The 18880-nt window shown below is 38.4% G+C and overlaps 1 protein-coding gene across 4 annotated transcripts in view; it reads left to right on the top strand.

Moving 5' to 3' along the window:
* The window catches only part of LOC131428228 (trafficking kinesin-binding protein milt), a 305336-nt gene that overhangs the window by 226915 nt on the left and 59541 nt on the right, over positions 1-18880 (top strand). Inside the window, exon 1 of one of the 4 annotated variants that reach the window (XM_058591991.1) lies at positions 16649-17905. The exons of the other annotated variants lie outside the window; for them this stretch is intronic. Coding sequence (XP_058447974.1) covers positions 17308-17905 — 598 coding nt within the window. The 5' untranslated portion in view covers positions 16649-17307. Of the gene's footprint in view, positions 1-16648; positions 17906-18880 lie in introns of those variants that run through there. 4 annotated transcript variants of the gene reach the window in all.

An 18880-nucleotide genomic window follows, 5' to 3' on the forward strand; every position in this document is an offset into this window, starting at 1 on the left:
TTTTGTCCACCGTGAGCAAACGCGGCACCCACTTTGATAATAGCTTTCTCATAGACAAATGTTCATGTAAAATAGTTTACACACTGCCGTAAAGTACCTTATGATCAAAAAAGGACCGGAATTTTCATTTTAAAATTCCCGCGCTTGTCCAATCGGTCAACAGTCAAATCGGTGTCCAATTTTTATTCTCTCAACGTTGGCAACACTTTTATACACATTCTGTCAAATTTTGACGCATATCGTACGATTAGTTTTTGTTTGGCGTCTATACAAAGAAGTTGAAAAATTTTCGTGTGGCGATTTTTATAATGGATGAAAATTTAGAACAACATGCGTGCATCAAATTTTGTGTTGCAAATGGATTTAAGTGTTCCGAAACGTTGAAGAAAAGGCCTTTGGTGAATCGTGTCTAGAAGAAACACAGGCATACGAGTGGTATAAACGCTTCAAAGGTGGTCGTACAAGCTTGGATCATGATGAGATCCCTGGCCGCCCAAAAACATTGGTTACTGAAGAAAACATTGAATCGGTGAAGCAAATCGTGTTGCAAAATCGTTCTGCACCGATTAGAGAGATTGCTGTGTTGTTGGGCATCTCTTATGGATCAGCCGATGTTTTGGGTTTGAAACGCGTCGCTTCTCGGCTGGTGCCAAAAAAGCTGAATGTCATTCAAAAACAGCGTCGTAAGTTTGTTGTGTCGCAGTTTTTAGCCAAAAACTCAACCAACATCATCAACCAAGCACCGTACTCTCCAGATATGGCCCCGTGTGACTTTTTCCTCTTCCCCAGACTCAAATTGCCATTGCGGGGAATGCGTTTTGAGACCATAGAGACCATAAAAGAGAATTCGCTGCGTTAACTAAAGGCCATACCTTCGGCGACCTATAAAACTTGATCAAGCGTTGGCATGCATGTATTGCCGCAGGAGGAGAGTACTTTGAAGGCGATAATAAAGGAATTTATTAAAAATTGAAATTTTGCGTTTTTTAATAAAATTCCGGTTCTTTTTTTTATCATAAGGTATCTTCAAAACGTCAGCTATCTTAAATAATTTTGATTTACGTTTACAAAAATGATTTGATAAACTTTTTTCACGATTCCCGTTATAATCATCTCATTTGGCCCGTCCGGAGCGTTCATTGTCGGTACGAGCACGTTTAAAGCATTCCACCGACAAATGATTGTTTTTGCAATGCTAAATCAACACACGAAACTGTTTCGAATCCAATCTTTTGAGAAAACGTAAAATCTAACGTCACTTAAATCACTGTAGCTCGTGGACATCACAATGTGATTCGTCATCTAACACTCGATGTGGATAGACGAATAACCTACTACGACTAATTTCGATTTTGTTTTATTTTTTATTCGCAGTTGTCTACCTACCCAAGCTATGGGTAAAAACCGCCATAAATCCGAGAAGGATCCAAAGGATGCTAAGCGTCTGAAGCCAAGTGATGTACAGGTAAACGACCGTTTGCTGAGTAAAAACCAATATGCTGATCTGCCAGTAGATGTCGAAGAGGAACTGCAGAAGAAGGAAAAAATGCCGCCTTTCTACCTGAAGGGCTTCCCACCAACTCTACGCTCGGATTTCAACACACTGATCAGCAAAGGACTACAGGCAACAATCCGTTTATGTACTGAAGGCTACAAAATAACTGTTCCGGCTTTGAACCACTACAAAGGAGTGGAATGCTATCTGAAGCAGACAAAAGCGGAATACTTCACACACGATATTGCCGCCAACAAACCTATGAAGGTTGTACTTCGAGGACTACCCGACATGATGGAAGCCGAACTAAAGCAGGCACTGTCGGAGGCTGGACTAAAGCCTTTGATGGTATTTAAAATGAAGCGACATAATACGGACAAAAAGTTCAGAGATCAACTGTACCTGATTCATCTGGAGAAGGGCTCCATCACCATGAGTCAACTGAAAACGATTAAATCGTTATTTCACATAATCATCGAATGGCAAAAGTATAAACCGGTACATCGGGATGTCACACAGTGCACGAACTGTTTGAACTACGGCCATGGAGCGAGGAATTGCCACATGAAAAGTCGGTGCGGGAAATGTGCCGAACCACACAATACCAATGATTGCCTACTAGATGACATCGCTGTAAAATGTGTAAACTGTGATGGCGACCATCCATCTACTAGCAAATCGTGTCCCAAACGTGCTGAGTTCACAAAAATTCGACAACAGGCGTCCCGTAAACAATCAACGCGCAAGAATGTTCCACAGAAGGATGAAGTTAAATTCCCACGGCTCCCACCGAAGAGGGATATTCCGAATTTGCCGCCACTTCCTCGCAGCAATCCAAAGACTTCAGCCGCTGGATCTCAAAAAGAATCTTCCTCAAGAATCCCTCCTGGATGGGGCAATAATCAACCACAAGCAAAGGATGACTCTTATGATTTATTCTCTGCTGAACAACTGATCGTCATTTTTGAAACAATGACAACAAAACTACGAAACTGCAGAACGCGGTTAGATCAAATCAACGCCTTAGGCAAATTCATCATCGAATATGCAATATAATGAGTTGGTTATAGTAAATTGGAATGCTTGCTCACTCAGGAGCAAAACTGCTGAATTGTCCGACTTTCTTCAAGAGAAGAATGCCGATATTGCTATTTTAACTGAAACTCATCTTAAACCTGAAATTTCTATTTTTATTTCCAATTACAGGATTCACAGGCTCGACAGGACAACTAGCAGAGGAGGGGGAGTTGCCATTGCCGTTAAACGATCCATTCAGCACAGGCTTCTGTCAGCCTTTAAATTGCAACTCATAGAAGCCATCGGAATTCAGATTACAACGACGATGGGACCCATCATCATCATTGCAGCGTACTGTCCCAAACAAACCAATCTTCGAGATGGTACGTGTGCATCATTGAAGCGAGATCTGGCTATGCTCACTCGACGACAGAACAAATTCATCATTGCTGGGGACCTTAACGCACGGCATGAGCTGTGGGGAAACAGAAGACAGAATCGAAACGGATTCGTACTTGCCGAAGATTACGAAGCTGGACAATACAACATCTTCGCTCCGGATCAACCAACGCGACTTTCCAGATCGGGAGTTCATTCCATTTTGGATATATTCATCAGCAACATCGCCATAGACAGCTCTCCGGTTGTTTTCAACGAGCTCTCTTCTGACCACTTTCCAGTAATATTGACGTTGGGATCTTCACCAGAAACAGTGCCTATTCAACCTCGGAGGAACTATTATCGCACCGATTGGGTCCAATTTCAACATATCGCCGACCAACTTATTCATATCGATTCACCACTTGATTCCCCGATGGAAATCGATGCAGCCCTATCTTCCTTCCAGCATTCAATCACAGTCGCTCGTGATAGGACGGTTCCAGTACAACATATGCCGAGTTCCTCTCTTCAAATCGACAGTGTCACCAAGAAACTCATCCGACTTCGGAATATCTACCGGAGGCAGTATCAACGAACTGGCATTCTAGATAGGAAGATTACTTATAACAACTTAACTAGGATAATCCAGGAAAGGATATCTGAGCTTCGCAACAGGAACTTCCAGCAAAAGCTTCGAGAAATTCTTCCACATTCAAAGCCCTTCTGGTCCTTAACGAAGGTGCTTAAGAAAAAACCGAAGCCTATTCCTCCTCTGATGTCACCCCAGGACGCAGCTGAAGGAATACCTTTAATCACACCAGTAGAGAAGGCAAATGCGCTAGGCCAGCAGTTTGTGTGTTCTCACAATTTAGGACTTAACATTGTTAGTCCATATGAAAGAGCCGTTGCTGATAGCGTAGCTGAGGTTGACCAATCAGACAGCTTGGTTCCTGAGGAAAGTAGAGTCACTGCGAATGAGCTGATGGCTTTTGTGAAAAAATCCAAAAATATGAAGGCCCCCGGTTTCGACAACACATTCAACATTGAGCTGAAACATTTGAGTATTCGCTCATTTGTCTTCTTAGCTAAAATTTTTAACAGGTGCTGGGAGCTTGGTTACTTCCCTTCAATGTGGAAGTTAGCTAAAGTTATCCCAGTTTTGAAACCGGGGAAAGATCCTTCCTTTTCCAAGAGCTATCGGCCCATCAGCTTACTCTCTGCCCTATCCAAGCTGTTTGAAAAGTCAATACAAAGACGAATTCTTGCTTTCGCAGATGAACAGGATATATTTCTGGAAGAACAGTTTGGGTTCCGGAAAGGAAGATCCACCATCCACCAACTCACAAGGGTTAACAACGTCATCCAGCAAAACAAATCAGTGTCCAAAACGACTGCCATGGCAATATTGGATATTGAAAAGGCATTCGATAATGTGTGGCACGATGGACTGGTGTTCAAACTGCATCGGTATAATTTTCCCATGTATCTTATTAAAATTATCAAAAATTATCTTGCAGATAGAGCATTCCAGGTTTCTCTGAATAATGCACTTTCAGAAAGATTTACTATTCCTGCTGGTGTACCCCAGGGAAGTATCCTAGGTCCCATTCTATACAACATTTTCACATCAGACATCCCACCTCTTCCAGGTGGTGGTGTTTTGTCACAATTTGCTGATGATACTGCCATTCTTTACAAAGGTCGTGTCATTAATGCTCTGAAGAATAAACTACAGACAGGTCTGGACGCTTTAACGGAATATTTTACAAGCTGGAAAATTGTGATCAATGCAGCAAAAACTCAGGTCATCTTGTTTCCACATTCAAGATCTCCAAAACTTGTTCCATCAGACGAATGCAGAATACGATTCGGTGATGAGGTCATTCAATGGTCCGATGAAGTTATCTATCTAGGACTCACCTTTGACAGACATCTGATATTCAGGTCACATGTTGACAAAATCATTCAAAAATGCAGCATACTCATTAGGTCTCTGTATCCGCTGATTTGTAGAACATCTAAACTATGCCTGAAGAATCAGATGGCTGTCTATAAACAAATCATCTACCCCGCAATTGAATACGCAGTCCCTGTTTGGCGGGGCTGTGCACGAACACACAAACTTAGGCTTCAGCGCATTCAAAGTAAGATCTTAAAGATGATTCTAAATCTACCCCCTTGGACAAGAACTAGTGAAGTACATGAGATGGCCTCACTGGATATACTAGAACAAAAATTCGAACAATACTGCACGAAATTTGAAGAGAGGTGCTCAATCTCTGAAATACAAATAATTCAAAATTTGTACGTATTAGGTTAAGGATAGTTATAAGTAGGTAGACATTTTATAAATAATTAAAATAAATATTATGATTAAACATTAGTATGTAAAACAAGAGTAACTAAAACACCTAATATTAATAACGAATCGTATGAACAACAAAGATGAAAGGCCAAAGGGTCAAAACACTTGTACTGTAAAATGTTGATGTAATACACAAAAATAAGAGTAATAAACAGATATTTATGCAAAAAAAAAAAAAAAAATGGACATCACAATGTCATGAAGTTTTGACAAATATCTTTTGAAGGTTGGTACTCAGGGAAAATAATACGGAAATGTTGCTGGCAATGTCATTTTTGTATCAATCTTTTTTCAGTTGAATTTCTTGCACTTTTTCTTCACATCAAGGATCATTAAATTTTTCATGAAAGGTCCAATCTCACTACTTAAAGTCTAAGGGTATTGATCCTGGACACGTAGGTACCAGTACCAGTTCAATAGATTCAATCAAATTAGAGTACTGCACTCCAGTGAAAAGGACTGGGGATCTTGACAGGCTTCGCAGACTTGCAGTAGCAGTAATGCCAAGACTTTACTTTGCTAATAAACCATGATATGTTGCGATATAATATAAAACTTATTGCAATGTAGGATGGGTCATAACTTATAAGCCATTTCACACCCTCTCATTCTTCTTCTAACGCATAGTACTTATTCGGCGCCGTTCTATTAACGAAATGTCATTATAGGCACACGGGGAGACATAAGATAGGTACTTTTGAGCACACTTAGTTGTCTCACTACGACCATTTGGTTGAAATTCGTGTAGTTAATTACAAACTAAAAGTATACTGCAATTACCTGAAAGTATGTAAGGTAATCGTACTTCTAATCATCTCAGATGCTCCATTCACCTCATTTATTGTCTTGCACATTAATGAATCGGCTGATCAAGTTTTTCAGAATTTAGTGCTCTCACTTTGCCTTGATATTCCAAAAGATATTTGATAAGAGAAATTTGAAATAGCAAATTCATGGTATTTTTTTCCTTTTGTGAAATTTTGCCAATCTGTTTCAACAGACTTCACCGCTGATTCTTACCGTACAGAACTATTAGATGGCTAGTCCTACTAAGCCTAGGAATCCTTCCATGTCAGAGCACGAACATACGGCAACTGACTTGTAAGACCAGCACACTATGCATTGAACTGCCAACCTGGTTGACAAGTTCTACACAATTTGAATTGGTTTTCAAAAAAATTGTCTGGGGAAAACAGATAAAAATTTCGGATTTTTATCTTCCTAAATATTGGAATGATGTTCATGTTTCATTGCGCAGCGGAATGCAAAATGCCAACAAGCATACGATAGGAACCACCAAATTTTACTGCTAAAATCCTAATTTTAAACATCGACACAGCGAATAGTTTCATCAATTTCCACTATATATGTTCAACACCATTTTTGAAAAAATGAAACTCAAGCGCAACTACCATTGTTTCCCTCGTTTTATTTCATAATAAATTCAACCCAATGCATAATCTTTCACAGCATCTAGTATTACACTCCGTAACTCGTAATCAACTCTGTGAGAACGTCAAACGAAAGAACCACATCTGTCTTGTATTTAATCACTTTCAATAAAAAGCAAAAACAAAAGTAAACATTTCCGGTAGCAACTGACTTTGTTCCGTTGAACAATACAGAATCATAAATTAATCATGTCGGTTTTTTTCAAAAAAAAAAAAAATAATTTCACCTCGACTCGGTCACGGATTCGGTCAGAAAACTCAAGGTGCTTTGTTTGAGCATAAGTTTAAGGTGATTTTCAATTATCTTGCGGTCTCTGAAAGCGCCTCTGCGAAAGCCAGCCAAAAGACAGCAGCTCGTCAAGATATGATATCTTGACCAGTAAGTCTCTTTAGGTAGATTAAATTTGAATATAATGTGACCATTAACAGTTGGAGAGAGAAAAAAAACTAATTAACCTCGAAAAAGTCACACACTACTAGCGGGAGAAATAATCAGAAAAACTATAGAGATAATGATAGCGGCTGGCTTAGTAAATCACATAGAAGCCGCCGAAAGGTGCAATACAAACTTTCATTTGCACATTCTTTCATTCATGCTGGCGCACCCCACGAAGCATATTCCATTTAATCTAAGCGGTGTTGAACACAATGCTGTCATTTGCAGCAGAATTATTGAGGCATCATTGACGCTTGCGCTTTGCATAAAATAAGATGAGTTTTTAAACGCGTCAGCCAAGCGTTCCGCGCCCAAAATCGTCAGCCTAGGTGTGAAGAACGAACGGCGTGGGAAAAAATGGGCATGGTCTGATTTAGGGGCCAATTTTTATTGTCATTTTTATGCCGTGTACTTCTAAGTGGCCCGCAAGATGTGAAGAATTCATTACAGGGTCTAGAAGCGTTGGGTCTCTATACTAGGTGCAAGCCACAGGTTTGAAATAGTCGCAAGCTGATTTGGTTTAGCAACTTTTTGTTGTTGTATTTTATTGAATTGTATGCGAAAACGGCGTTCACAATGATTTTGCAACGGTCAACCATTGGTGAATAGGTTATTTTCAAACTAACCTTGATGATCATGAAATAACTCATCTGCTTGTAACTCTATAGCGTGAGTTATCTAGATGCTTTCGTAAAAATATTAGTCTAAAGGTAATTACATAATTACTTATTTTCTTTCCACTTCAAAGTGACTATGAAAAATATTTCCATGAAATTATTTAATAACCTTTCGATTGGCAGCACTGCGCATTCTCCAACCGGCATCGATTCTCCGGCTCTTGCATCTCACAAACAAACAAACAAACCTGGCCGACGATGTTCTTCTCACGGATTCATGTTTTCGCTGTTTTGATCCATTCCTTCGTGCCACTTCCGCACGTAGATCATAAGCTCGCCGCAGTCGGTGCATCAATGTTGCGATGCTGAACTGCGCTGAGCTTAGCTAAGCCGTGCAGATCGGTACTGAGGTAGAAGCAGCATACGGCAAAACAAGACGGGCCGTCTTGGACGGGATAGCCCTCCGCATTGATGCTCTGACTCAACTTCGGACTGGGTCTTTTGCTCAGTCTCACTGAACCAGCTTCAGTCGGCGGTCGAATCTGGGTACGGTTGCTCGCGGATGTTTCGTTTCAGTTATTGACAATCTGGTATGTTTTCGTTTTGCAGTTCGGCATCAGAATCCGGTCAAGGGTTTGTTGTGAAGTGAATGATAAACTATGCTACTTTGAATGAATGTCGCTAGTACTATGGACTGTCGAAGTCGAAAAACAGTGATGTAATGAATTTAAGTTCTTTATGTTGGATGGTATCTACATTCTGTACTGTTTCTGTTGATTCCGGTTGAATTGAAAACGTGTAAGATGGAAATGGAAAGCATTAACCTTGTGGATACAAAACTGTATCAAACAATAAGTAACATGGAATATTTTGTAACCAGTTGAGTATTTGTTTTCGTATTCATAAATTAGCAAGGAAATAAAAATTTCTGCAATGATCTTCATTTATTGTACTTTAACAGCAATCTTGGAAGAATTCAAAAACAATTATCTTAAAGAACAGAAAAACTTTTTTTTGTTATACTGTGATCAACGTCGTTTGTTATCAGTGCGAATTATCAGTTTTCATTCCATATGTTAAATATTCTATTAGAGAATTCATCATCCTTCTTCAATTCATTCAATTTTTCAAGTTGAAGTATAGTTATAGGTTCTCAGCAACTTTTCCACGGTATTACATGTCAATGATCATTTCGTTTAACAACACAAATCATACTCCAGAAATTCGTTAATAACTTATCACTTGGTATGCATACGATCCTTACTTCTATGCTCAAAATTTCTCAAAAAAACGGCAATAGAAATATACAAAAAATCTCGCCTATCAGTATCCAACTAGGGAACTGAAGGTAAATTCGATTGGCAATTATTTACCGAGTTTTTTTTTATGAGACGATGCCATAAGGGCGAGACTGAGAATTAATCCACAAAGCGGCCGTGCAAAGTCTGAACATGTTCGAAGGTTCTGTTCAATTAGGTTGCCTCCTGAGTTGTGTTTCACATGCAGAATAGTTAAATAGACAAAACGATATTATTGGATAGACGAAGAATACAGAAGCCTAGTTATGTCTCTGTGACGATTTTTCTACGAGTGTCGTACCGCTGAACCAGCTTCCTTGCGTTTTTTTCTGCATAAATGCTTGCCACCATAGCCTATGGTGCCTCTGTATCAATTGCGTGGACAGTAGTGCGTCTAAGATAATAAACTTCAATAATCGACAAACGACGACATCAGATCAAATAAACAATTTCGTTGCTTTGCAAACTGGCTCTATTAATCTGCTATTCGTCATAGCCCGGGTTGCCGGTTCAATGCGTACGGCGTTGGTCTTACAAGCCAATTGTCGTATGTTAAAGCCCCGACCAGGAATGATTCATAGTGTCAGTAGGTTCGTAGTACTAGCCATGCAATGATTATGTACGCTAAGAATCGGCTGTGAAGTCTGTTGAAACAGTAAGGCATAATTACACAAAAGAAATGTAATGTCAAGACTTTGCTTTCGTCATGAACATGTGTTCGTTCATATTTTTAAAACAACACCTTTCCATGTAATGAGTTTACATTAGGTCCATAAATGGGGCGTAGCTCTCGATGGATTACACCAGCTAAAGATCGTTTTGCAGACTAAATTTTTGTTACAACACGAACTTCACATCTTGTGTGATCCACTTCAATCGCGAACATTGTTGACTGTACGCACGGATAGGCAAATGATATACACAAATTTAAACGTATTACGACTACTCGATTTTTTGCCTCATAATTCTATTGCGCCGTTTTTCGATCTCTAACTCTAGCCCTTCCAGAACCAAAAACAAAGGATCAGTGTAGTCGGTAAAGCGTAAAGCAATAGTTTTGAACATTTTTTGAAATTACATTGTTTTGTATCATCATTTTATTCGAAATCTTTAACACTCATCATCCTTAACTCCCGAACTAAAAGTGGGATCCGGATAAAATTCAATAGTATATGATGAGAACATAAGAGTCTCATTTGAATCGGTTATTTGGATCACTACTTTCGAATCTGGAAATCGGGAACCGGTTTAACCAAAGTGTATTTTTTTGTCATCAATTAGCAAGTTTTAAAGATATCACATTCTCGAAACTGAAGTTTTTCAAACTTATTACCTGAGTTTAGAACCATAAGTTTCATCCGGATATAATTCAAAACAGTTCATATACACCAAACATATTTGAATTTTGCAGGTGACTTAACCTCTCATACGATGTAATTCATAAAGACCTAATTTGCCAAATTAGGAAAAATTTTGTTTGTAATGACCCAATGTTAGATTAGCTTGAATTTTACACGTTGCGACTGTATCTTGTTTTCTGTCAGCAGGTGCGACTGTATGAATTTAAATGCACCTTTAACCAACCAAGTAGATGTGTGCTTCTGTAGCTCAGTCGATTAGCAGACGTAACTACTTTGCGATTCAATGATTCTCGGTTCAAATCGCGGCGATTGCTATCAGTATTCATGTTTTTTTTCAATGAATTTCATGTCATGGAATTTTAGACACAATATTAAATGTTCTTCCACGTAAATTCGTGTAAACTGCGACGCTCCTTTTATGTGCATCTAATAACATGTAAAATCACAGGGTTTTTTCGAAGTATGTAGAACGCCCCCAATTGAGTGCTTGGTTTTATCATTGTTTACAAATATTGCCTCATAACTGCGCACCCAGAAGTCTGATCCGAATGAATTTTATTTCAGTTTTATGGAATCAGAGCATCTTTCAAGATATTCAAGGTGATTAAGGGCAGAACCTGAGTAAAAAAGGATGCAGAATTTGTGCCAAATTTCAATAGGGACATGATTTTCAATTCATTTTTCACAATATATTTTCTAATGTTAAAGTTTTCTTTGAGATTATTTAATAAGTAGAGCAAAAATTCATTATTTCTTATTAAAAAAACATTTCTCACGATTCTTCATTTTTATACAGAACCACCCAAAAATTCTAAACTTTAGGGACCTTACGTTCTCCTTATATAGCATGTAAAATGTTCTGATGAATGCTAAAAAATTCGAAGAATAAAATAACATTTTGGGTGTTAAATAATGTCACTCATTTTTCTCGAAGATAGCCCAGCGATTTACACCATCTCAGATTCAAAGTAAAGATCTAACGATCCGATTATTTTAATTTTCTTATTTTTAATCAAATCCGACATCCGGTGCTGGAATTACGAGGTGAAAGAAAGAAATCGGAGGTAAAATTTTATATCGTCACTTGAAGCACCGAAGCAAAAAAAACTTTAAAAAATTCAATCTAGTTTCAAAACTGTTCCAATCGGTAGTCATTGTCAGCAGATGACCAAACAAATCGATACTGGCTATACTGATTACCAGTTTCCGTTTCCGAAGGCACCGGAAATAGTGGTCATATACTCCAAACTGGAACCTCCTAACTTTTCTCAGAAATGGCTTGACCGATTTTCACAAACTTAGGTTCAAATGAAAAATCTTACGGAATTTCAAAATGTTTCATTGATAAAACTTCCAGTACCGGAATTACAGGGTTATGAGTTTTTGAAATCTCAAGCCGTTGTTGAAAGCAACTTTGCAGAAGAAGGAAAAATTAGTCTATGAGACTCAAAAGAAGTACCGAAAATATTCGTCGAAAACTGCAGAAAGGATCTCACTCACTTTTTCTGGATTTGTAGATTACGCTAGTTTACGTCTGAACAAACTCTTCTGTTTCTATTCAAAGAACAGTTTTGCTTTTCTCTGAAACCGACTTTTGATCGGAGCACCAGACTCTTGTGTTAATTACCATTCGACTCAGCGAAAAATACCATTCGACGAAATCGGAAAATGTCTGTGTGTTTGTGTATATGTATGTGCGTTTTAACAAGCTTAGATTAGTTTGAAAGCTACTTTAGGCTTGTGAATTAAGTGACTGTCACTTCCGGTTCCGGAGATATATTGGTATAAGTGACGTAACCGACAAAACTATTTTTTTCTCTCCGCTCAATTTTTTTCAATGTGACTTAACCGATTTAAACAAGCTCAGAGGTGTTTGAAAGCTACTATTGGTTTGTGAATCAAATTCGAAGATCAACTGACTGTCACTTCCGGTTTCAAAGCTATAATGATATAAGTGGTGTAACCAAAACAAACGCGTTTTTTTCTATCCGCACTTTTTTCAGAAAGTAACCAATGATCTAGTTCAAAAAAAATATTGCTGATACTTTTGGTTTCGAGAATGCTATCGAATATGCGTCGTAAGCGTTGAGTCACGCTTTTCTGAACTATATGAAACATTTTGAATGAATTTGTGTTGAAAATCAGCCCAAATTCGTTTCAGATGTTACCCTAACGAAATATGAATAATATGAGAAACGCATCATCACACAACTTTTACCTATCATTACGATCATGTTTGAATTCCGAGCCAAAAAGAATTACTTTGTAGCAGTCGAAGCTTCGACTGAAAGAAAGTTTATTCCGGTAGGAACTTTTCTGAATTGTTCGAATCAAATCATAGTCCGACGGCACCAAGTCTGGACTATAAGGAAGGTGATGTAGAGCTCCCCATATTATCCAAATAGTTTTTGATCGGAAGCGCAACATATGGCTGTGCCTCTTCGTGATGGACAATTACAAACTCGTTTTTCAGTTTCAGATTTTGTTCGTTTTATCCTTCAATGCATGTTTCATACGAATTGGATGGGTCTGCTACGTTGGATATTTGGTACTTTGTCCCTTCGTGGTATAAGGCATCCTTGTGGACGTAGTATAAGACATTAATAATGATACCATAATTATTCACGAACATTGACAAATCGAACTCACATTGGATGATGATTTTTTTTAAATATCCGAACGTTTCTGAATGACCTTTTTGGGGGGAAATCAATAATAGTATTCATTTCTAAATAATGTAAAAACTAAAGGACATAAACTAAGTTGGTTTAAGTTTAATTGTATCCTACAATAGAACATATCTCGGGATGATGGTTTGGGGTATAAGGCTCTGGTCTCGCAAGTCAGTTTTCGAATGTTAGAGCCTCAATTCAGTGTACTAATGAATCGGCAGTGAATTCTGTTGAACCAAAAGCTGAAGCTCCAATTCGTAATGTCGTACCGTGATTTTGCCTTTTTTCCAACAAATAACGATAACTTCTTTTTCTACTATTTTATGTCACTTTTTTAACAGATAACATGTATTCATCGAGCTCAAAAAAGACATAACAACGAAAAGGCTCAATATTACTTACTTATGATCTCCCCGATATGTTAGATAGGCTTTCTATGAAAAACCTGTTTCAATCCACCTAGCGGTGCATTTATGCCTTTCTCATATTATTGTGAGATCGAGCCAATTTTAGAACAATTTTTGCATTTTTGCATATAAATAAAGGTTTGAAATTTTGAACACACTTCACCCTATAACTCCGAAGCCGGAAATCGGATCGTATATTCAATAGTAGCCTATGAGAGTATATGATCTGTCCAGCCATTTCTGAGAAAATCTTCGGTCCAGTCATCTCTGAGAAAATTAAGTGAGTTTTAGAGTTTTTTCACCACTATTTGCGATATTCCCGGTTCAAGAAACTGGAACTCAGTATAAGTCGGTTTTTTGCCCAGCAAGTAACCTATACAAATTGAAACAGTTCTGAGAAAAAAAAAACAAAATTTGGTTTTTTGCCTGCGTCGCATCTTGTAATTCCGGAACCACACGTCCGATCAGGATAAAATTCAATGGTTAACTTTGAGACAATAGGACTTTTCATTTGAGCTTAAGTTAATGAAAATCGGTACAGGCATCCTTGTGAAAACGAAGAGAGTTACTTTTTGGAGTTTTTGATCCGAAAGCCGAATTCGGATAAAAATCCACGTCAGCTTATGGGATCACAATACCTTTATTTTGATTCTAAATTGGTCCAGTCGTTTTTGGAAAATTTAAGTGATTTCCGTTTTTGAGTTATACGATCACCTTTCTGGCACTTCCGGAACCGGGAACTGAGATCCAGTATACCAGTCGGTATCTGTCCAACTAAAGCTTTTTGATCGAATTTTCTGTGTCATATAAACCAAAAAAATAAATTTTCATACTCATTAGCCTTCAATTGCAGATAAAATTCAGTAGGGTTCTATAGGACCTAAGATTTTGAAATTTGATCCAGCGGTCTCTTAGAAAATCGTGTGGAAAGTTTTAATTTATTATGCACATTTTACTATTAATCCGGAACCGGAAGTCGGATTCGGATAAAACTCAATAGCAGGCTTTGAGACTATATGGATTAATATAAATTATAGATAATCTGTTTAGCTGTCGTCGAGGAAATCGAGTGCCTTTTTTGTTTTTTTAGGGTTCTACACATTTTATCCCGTTGCTCCCGAACCGGAATGAAATTCAATAGAAATGGAACAATGAAACAAAGAGACCTTCCATTCGTATCTAAGTTTGTGTAAATCGGTCCAGCCATCTTCGAGAAAATCTAGTGCATATTTTTGTTATATACAGACACATGCAATTTGCTACCTCAATGAATTGAGTCGAATGGTGTAATGAGTAATTGAAATTTGAGCATTATCAGAAACTGAATTACGCCAAAATCATGAGAGTCCTAATAAAAACATTGGCTTTAGGTATTAACAAATTGTTTTCTAAAGATGGAATTTTGAGTATATGTGAGATTTATGAAACTATCTGTTTATTTAAAAATACTAAATATAACCCAGTCACGAGCTAGTGCGATTTCTTTGAGCTTGAGCTTGAGCTTGAGCGACCACCCCTGGTTGCTACTCCGTTACTGATCGGGATTAGCTGAAATTGTACAGGGAATTTCTAAATGATCCGACCTGGGACTGGTAAATCATCCTTCAATGTACATCTTCTGGTAATCCCAGAATTCATTGATCAGTACCGGCGCCGGCCAGGCCCGAACGTAGATCGTCTAAGGAATGGAGAGGGAAGTTAGTCCAACACTTGTTGTTACTAGAGGCCGTATATACTACTGCGCACTCCACAAGTGTCACGGGAGAAGGATATTTGTTAGTAAAAATTTCAGTATTGGTATTATTCGCGCGCGACTCAGTATGTTCCGGTTTCAAGATGCTCGGATGCACCACTAAACTCACTGACTTCCCGAGTGAACGTTTCAACAACATCCTATATTGAAGTCCCGGCAAGTCTTGATTCACAGCTCGTTTTCGAAATTTCACAGCTATATGCGTTTTCGAAATTTCACAGCTGATATGGATGGCTTGTTTATAAATGAAATTACGTGATACAAAATAAACGAGTGAATAGGATTTAGATAAAATAGTTGATTCATTGCATTGACATATTCTAAACAGTTGTTATAAAATCATTTTAAATCACCAAATAAAGGTCAACAGATTTCACACGCGTCTAGATTCTTTATTATTTCCACTTTATTATTTCAATTATTTATTAAAATTATTAATTGGTTATATTGGTTGATCTGGGCAGCCGGCTACCGAGAAAAATATTATGTGTTTTTACTATGTATTCAATATACCGATATATGTTCTCTATGTTATTAACGTTGTAATATCAACGGAGTTGGCAAAAGTTGATTTTTATCATTCAATTTATAATCCTGAAAGACAATCAATAACATGGAAGAAGAAAACATTCCAAATAAAACTTTTCTTCGAAGCTAGACGGAAATTGATAGGTTGAATGAAGTAAAATAGAGTAATCAGAAGTGAAACATTGAAAATATCTGATAACTGAAAGGAAAAAGAAACTCCTGCAATGGTCGCCTTTTACGACAAGGAAGCAGGAACCCAGTGGATCTATTCTTGGTTCATTTTTTCCGCCGGATTCCACACGGCATCTAGGCCGGTACTGTCCGGAGAGAGCTAATAGGTACAATCAATCTCCTAGTGGACCCCAACCCCTCGAGCTAGTGCGATTTCTTTGATGTGTTAAACATTTTTTTTGTAAGGAACAGGAAAGTTCAACTCGAAATTTTAGTTTCCTTTTTTTATGTAAGCAAAATGATACTAGGAATAAACATATATTATGGAAGAATTTTTGCTACTAACGAATAAACTCTCTTTTCAATTATTCATCATCTAACGCGGTACATGCGTGGAGTTACACAACCAAAACTATCATCCGGCACTAGTTTTTCTTCTATATGCCAGTGTCGTGGTCGTGGTGCACCTGTGAGCAGACCCCAGTTTCAGTCTGTTTAAATCATATTGTTTACATCAGTTTTCCGTCAATTTTGTAATACACATCATAACGTATAGATTCCGAATTAATTTCACTTTCTTCCCTCGATCCAGTTGCCCAAGCGGCAAACCAACCAGCCCGAGAGGCTCATTATCAAATTATACTATGTGTATTTTTCGATGCATTTGTTGCTGTCAGGTTTCTCAGCCAGATTTGGTTTTTTAATTTCCCAATCATTTCAGCCCCCGTTTTGGTGGATGGCTTGTTGCGTTTCCATGAGTTTCCTATGTTTGTTTCCTTTTCGTATTTCTTCCAATTACTTTCTGTTTCACCTAGAGCACATTGTTTTCTGTGTGTGGCGCCGGAAGGCTTTCATAAGCCCTGTTCTGCATAACCGGCCAATTGGCTAGATCTCGTCATAAGAACCAATGTTTCGTATCATTAGAGTAATACATTAAAACCAACACGTCTTAACCACGCCCAGCTCATGGCTTCATCTAACACAATTATAAAAATGGTCTAGTTTAAGTTACGGCGGGAAACAAGTGTGAACAAAAAGTATTTGTAGGCTCGAAACAATGTTCCGAAGCATGGGTAGAGCCTACCAAATTGAACAAACTAACGAAGAAACTGACTGATCATTCCCGTAGCAATTTTTTTCTAGTGCTCTTTGTATGCAAATTGTTTGAATCACTAGGTACGGATTGAAGCAGTAGAGTGCAGTGATGAAATGTAATACCCTGCCGACAATGCAAATTCGGAAATTATAGCCCTGACTAATGATGGCTGATAGCGTCCGCCGTAATCGATTATGATAACCTTTTAAGTGCCTTTAACTACTTTGACTGTTACGCACAAAGCGCAGCTATTACGGACATGAGTTCCACCATTTCTCCGGTCAGCAGCGGCGATCCGGAAATCGAGCCTAGTTCGTCTTCATCATCCGATGTCGAAGTGTATGGATTTGAGGATATCGATGAGCGGATATCTTCGATCAATGAAATTCCCGAAACAGATACCGAGATAGACGAATGTGGCACCCCGCTGAATGTCGAACTTGCGCTCCTACTAAATCAAGGAATTGTATCCAAAACGAAAGCGAACTTTGGAATTTCGAAAAACATCGAGACCTTATCAAACAGTACAATTGAACTACACAAACCGGGACCTAGCGGTAGTCCCTCACGAAAGCCTTATTATGAGCCGAGCAAATCTGGTTTCAAACGGAATCCTGATTTGTACCTTAGACGAAGTGATGATGAATATTCTAACAACGAAGATAACGACGACGGCGACGACGATGAGGAAGATGTTGACTTTGTACGGGTCAAACAGATGCGCACAAAAGAGACGGTTTTTGAAAACGCTACCACCGGTCACATTCCCAATGTTAATGACAGTTTCAGTTTCATCGAACCCAACACCTCTTACCACTCTGCATACGGATACGATAGCGAGCGGATGATGTTCGAAGGTATTCCGTAGATAAATTTAAAATTGCAAATGTGCTTCTTTTTAGTTTTGCGCTTCTCTTGTAGATCTTTTTTTTCTTTCGAGGTCACTTTCAGACCCCTTTCTCGCACTGCTGGTAGTTAGAAATACAAAGTTAAACTACATCCGATACAACGTTTCTACTGTTAAAGGAGAAAGCACATTCTTTGCCAACCCGGTCGACGTAGGTCAAACCAGAAAATATGAGCAATCATCGATTAGATCTTTCATGGACGATATCCGAACACTGGAAAATTGATTGCTTCGACCCGTGATCCCCCTCCCCCTTCTACAAGAAATGCATTCATCGCTTTGCTCCTAACCTTAATTTTTGCATCATTTCAACCAGTTTGTAGACTTGATGTAGGTAATAACAAACGGTACATGCTGGCTCAATAGTCTCGAATGCCAACATCAGTTAGCCGAAGACACGCAGATTAACATGACATGACATACGGCTTAATTCGATGTGGATCGGTCTCGAAAGAGAAAGAGATCTTCCCGATGTATGTGCATCGTGCATGCGTCTACTTTTTTTTTTGTTTATTCCCGCTCGTTCCAGTAATGTACCGCTATCAATTTTCCGATGTCGAAACGACGACATCGAGTCAATCAAATTCACTTGAACCGTCATGCCATGCTCACGGTTTTGGTTACGGGAAATTTTCTTCTCTGGGGATTCTCACAGTTTTACGATTCATTTACGGTTTACGGCGGGATATTGACCCCTCATCATCCGAGTCAGGTTGTAGGCCTCCTGTTTCGTTTGTTCGTCTCGAGAGTTTGTCGATGATCACGGTTGCAACAGTTTCAACAATTATTGACATGCATTGGATGTGTTAATTAAGTCGATTGTGCTGTGCGAAGAACGTTACTAATTAGGAGATAATTGTTCATTAAAATGATCAGGTTTTTATTTAAATAACTTATTTGACAATAATCTACATTTTGTACAACT

The sequence above is a fragment of the Malaya genurostris genome, chromosome 2 (assembly GCF_030247185.1).
Source record: "Malaya genurostris strain Urasoe2022 chromosome 2, Malgen_1.1, whole genome shotgun sequence".
Lineage (NCBI taxonomy): Eukaryota > Metazoa > Arthropoda > Insecta > Diptera > Culicidae > Malaya > Malaya genurostris.